This window comes from Rhinichthys klamathensis, unplaced genomic scaffold (assembly GCF_029890125.1).
Source record: "Rhinichthys klamathensis goyatoka isolate OS25496 unplaced genomic scaffold, OSU_Roscu_1.1 h1tg000340l_1, whole genome shotgun sequence".
Lineage (NCBI taxonomy): Eukaryota > Metazoa > Chordata > Actinopteri > Cypriniformes > Leuciscidae > Rhinichthys > Rhinichthys klamathensis.
In genome coordinates this window covers 1-4486 of record NW_026606854.1, presented here as the reverse complement: position 1 = coordinate 4486, position 4486 = coordinate 1, and the positions used below count along the sequence as shown (strand labels likewise).

The following is a 4486-nucleotide window of genomic DNA, read 5'->3' as shown; positions in this document are numbered from 1 at the left end:
CAGACAGCATTATGAAATGTAAATTTAGCGGTTCGGGTTCAGAATTAGGCCAATGAGGGTGTGCGAGGGTGGGGCGGGGACGTGAGGGGGAGGAGAGGGGAGTCTCCTTGCCCTGGACTATATCTAAGCTTACGTGTACTACCAGCTAACTGCTATGACATATGGTGCGTGATGCCATTACCATGCTCGTTGGTAAAGCTCATTTTTCAACAACCCAACAGCCTGCCATTTTGAACTCACTCTGATGGTCCGATTGGAGCCTGGCATAAAAACACATTCATCTCGGTCAGAGACCGTATCAATAATGGTCTAGGATAGCTCATCGGCTAGTGAGAGTACCTGGTCATTGAAACTCACATAGTGACATGCTGTTCTTTAGCAAGTCTCAAAAAAGAATGAATCATACAAATCTAGATTTAAGAAAGCTGAATGCCTATCCTGTCAATGCAGTCCTGCAGTGAGCATCTGGATATATGGGGTGGGCAACTCAAGTCAATGAGAAAAAAAAAAGATTTATAAATATATATTTATAATTGTTTTTTCTTATATATATATACACTCACCGGCCACTTTATTAGGTACCCCATGCTAGTAACGGGTTGGACCCCCTTTTGCCTTCAGAACTGCCTCAATTCTTCGTGGCATAGATTCAACAAGGTGCTGGAAGCATTCCTCACGGAGTTTGGTCCATATTGACATGATGGCATCACACAGTTGCCACAGATTTGTCGGCTGCACATCCATGATGCGAATCTCCCGTTCCACCACATCCCAAAGATGCTCTATTGGGTTGAGATCTGGTGACTGTGGAGGCCATTTTAGTACAGTGAACTCATTGTCATGTTCAAGAAACCAATTTGAAATGATTAGAGCTTTGTGACATGGTGGAAGTAGCCATCAGAGGATGGGTACATGGTGGCCATAAAGGGATGGACATGGTCAGAAACAATGCTCAGGTAGGCCGTGGCATTTAAACGATGCCCAATTGGCACTAAGGGGCCTAAAGTGTGCCAGGAAAACATCCCCCACACCATTACACCACCACCACCAGCCTGCACAGTGGTAACAAGGCATGATGGTTCCATGTTCTCATTCTGTTTACGCCAAATTCTGACTCTAACATCTGAATGTCTCAACAGAAATCGAGACTCATCAGACCAGGCAACATTTTTCCAGTCTTCAACTGTTCAATTTTGGTGAGCTCTTGCAAATTGTAGCCTCTTTTTCCTATTTGTAGTGGAGATGAGTGGTACCCGGTGGAGTCTTCTGCTGTTGTAGCCCATCCGCCTCAAGGTTGTGCGTGTTGTGGCTTCACAAATGCTTTGCTGCATACCTCGGTTGTAACGAGTGCTTATTTCAGTCACTGTTGCCCTTCTATCAGCTCGAACCAGTCTGGCCATTCTCCTCTGACCTCTGGCATCAACAAGGCATTTCCGCCCACAGAACTGCCGCTCACTGGATGTTTTTTCTTTTTCGGACCATTCTCTGTAAACCCTAGAGATGGTTGTGCGTGAAAATCCCAGTAGATTAGCAGTTTCTGAAATACTCAGACCAGCCCTTCTGGCACCAACAATCATGCCACGTTCAAAGTCACTCAAATCAACTTTCTTCCCCATACTGATGCTCGGTTTGAACTGCAGGAGATTGTCTTGACCATGTCTACATGCCTAAATGCACTGAGTTGCCGCCATGTGATTGGCTGCTTAGAAATTAAGTGTTAACGAGCAGTTGGACAGGTGTACCTAATAAAGTGGCCGGTGAGTGTATATATATATATATATATAAGAAAGAAAGAAAGAACAGATGCAACTTTATTTTTTTTTATTGAGCAGGCAAGTCCACCTTTTTTTGGTGAGTGCTGGCCACCAGTAGCCACTGTGCCTAATAACAGATAATAAATAAATAAATAAATAAAAACATAAAATTATCCTCTTGTTTACGCAAGAGCTTCAACACACGGGAATTGACACACTGTTTAAGTCATTAGAAGGATATTAATCTGCAATAATAAGCTAACGGCATACTAACAACAGTAGACATTAGCAGATAGATGGCGTGTTCCAATTCATTCAAGGAGAGGGGGAGAGGATTTGTAATGTTTCAGATGTGTGCTTCATTTAAACTATAGTTTAAGCCCAGCCTCTCTTAAATATCAAATTGTCTCAGGCACAGAGAAAAGAGAGGGAGAAAGAAAGAAAGAGAGAAGGAAAGAAAAAGAGAGAGAGAGAGAGAGAGAGAGAGAGAGAGAGAGAGAGAGAGAGAGAGAGAGGAGAGAGAGAGACGGAGCGAGAGAGAGAGAGAGAGAGAGAGAGAGAGAGAGGAGAGAGAGAGAGAGAGAGAGAGAGAGAGAGAGAGAGAGAGAGAGAGAGAGAGAGAGAGAGAGCGCACGCCTGGGCTGAATTGTGAGTGGCTTACGACACTCAGTGAACAGAAGGTGTTTCTGCATGCACTGCCAGTGCACTAGTCTGCTGCAAGGGACCGAGCATCTCTCGCCTCCCCGTACACAGTGCCTGCCTTCAGCCTCAGCATCTACAGCCTCCGCAGCCCACTGGAAATGAGCGCCACACAAAGAAGACCTTGCTGAAGATTTGAGTCTTACTACAAATACCATCATTGATCTTTGGATATCACTAAACAAACAATTAAAAAGGAAAGGAAAGGAAAAAAGAGAGCTATATGATGCAGATCACACAGCTTTTGCATGTGTATAATTGTGAAGAAATGACCACTGAAAGAATGCCAACGAGCGTCACTCAATGTACATTGTGCAGGTCAGTGATCACTTTAGGTTATGGATGGTGATTTGCGACAACAGATCGGGAGTCTTTGATGAGAAGGAAGGAAGGAGAGAGAGAGTGAGAGTTTGGAGTGGATTATTCCCTCCTTCGTGCGCATTTTCCCCCCCGCTCATCTCTCCCACAGATCGGCGCAGCAGTCGATGCAGAGCAACGACGGAGAGAGGACAGCGCTCATGCATGCAGTCCGGGAAACTTGCACTTCCTCCCAGCCTGCTGAATGCCACTTGGATTCGTTCTCTTTTTGGCTCTTTCACACGAGGAGAACTAAGACATTGTAAGTCTGCCAGGATCTGGTGTCCGAAGAAAAGGAGGGGGGGCTGAATTTGTACCACACTGGGGTCTTTTTTAGTTTCGCACATAATTAGTGTCGGCACAAAGGGATCAACTGAATAGAGGTTGTCAGCCTCTGGAAAGGGGTGAGTAGGCATCCTTTCATGTGAGATTGATGCTCGAGGAGTGCATTTTTTTTTTACCTCCCTGTCTCTCTTTTCCTTTCTCTGATCTAACATGAGCAAAGTGACTTGTCGTTTATTTGCCGTCGCTCTTCTCGTTTCAATGTGGCAGGATTTCTTGAATCTTTAAGTGACAAATCACCATCCATATTCTCTATAAATATATACACACATATATATATATATATATATATATATATATATATATAAATATATATATCAACAGAAAAGGGAGTTACAAATCACAATGACCAAGATCTGAAAGATTCAATGGACTTTTTCTCTACGACACTGCAGGATATTCATGCTAATGGATTTCCTTCTAATTGGTCTGTACCTAAAGTGGCCCCTAAGGAAGCCACCTGGGCTGATTCTGTGCTCCCTGGGCATTGTTCTGAAAATAGTTCCGTTGGTGGGGGGGAGCTGTCCGAGGCCATGCCGATGCGACAACAAGCTGTTGTATTGTGAGGGGCTCAACCTGACTGACATCCCTCAAAATCTGAGCAGTGCCATTGGTTTGTCCCTGCGCGAGAATAACATCTCTGAGCTGCGGGAGGGGAACTTTGTGGGCCTGTCACAGCTTACCTGGCTCTACTTGGATCATAACAATATTGAGATCGTGGAGGAGAGCGCCTTTGAAAGGCTGCGAAGGGTTAAAGATTGGATCTGAGCACCAATCGGATAGAGAGCCTGCCCAACGGGACCTTTAGACCTCTGCCCAACCTGCGAATATTGGATTTATCCTATAACAAACTTCAGTCCTTAGAGCCAGACCTTTTCCATGGCCTTAGGAAGCTTACCAATTTACATTTGCGCTACAATGCCCTTAAATTCATCCCTGTGCGGATTTTCCAGGATTGCAGAAGCATGCAATTCCTGGATCTGGGTTACAACCAGCTGCAGAGCCTGGCACGTAATTCATTTGCCGGACTCTTCAAGCTCACTGAACTGCATCTGGAGCACAATGAATTGGTGAAAGTCAATCTGGCCCATTTCCCCGCCTCATATCCCTGCGGACCCTCTACATGCGAAACAATAAGGCCACCATTGTGGTCAGCACCCTTGACTGGACCTGGGACCACTTGGAGAAGATTGACTTTTCCAATAATGAGATTGAGAACATTGAACCACATGTGTTTGAAAGTGTGCCCAACCTTAACATTCTTATGCTGGACTCTAATAAACTGACTTACATAAATCAGCGGATTTTGGACTCTTGGAATTCCCTCGAGCAGC

At 44.9% G+C, this 4486-nt stretch overlaps 1 protein-coding gene across 1 annotated transcript; it reads left to right on the top strand.

The window, feature by feature from the left end:
* Window positions 1–3483: 3483 nt before the first annotated feature.
* Window positions 3484–4482, top strand: lrrtm1 (leucine rich repeat transmembrane neuronal 1; the record flags this gene model as incomplete). The annotated part of the gene is given in 3 exon segments (XM_056272519.1): window positions 3484–3909; window positions 3912–4247; window positions 4250–4482. Coding segments are annotated over 3 exon segments (924 nt in total), but the record flags the coding sequence as incomplete, so codon positions are not given.
* Between the last annotated feature and the right edge of the window lie 4 nt (window positions 4483–4486).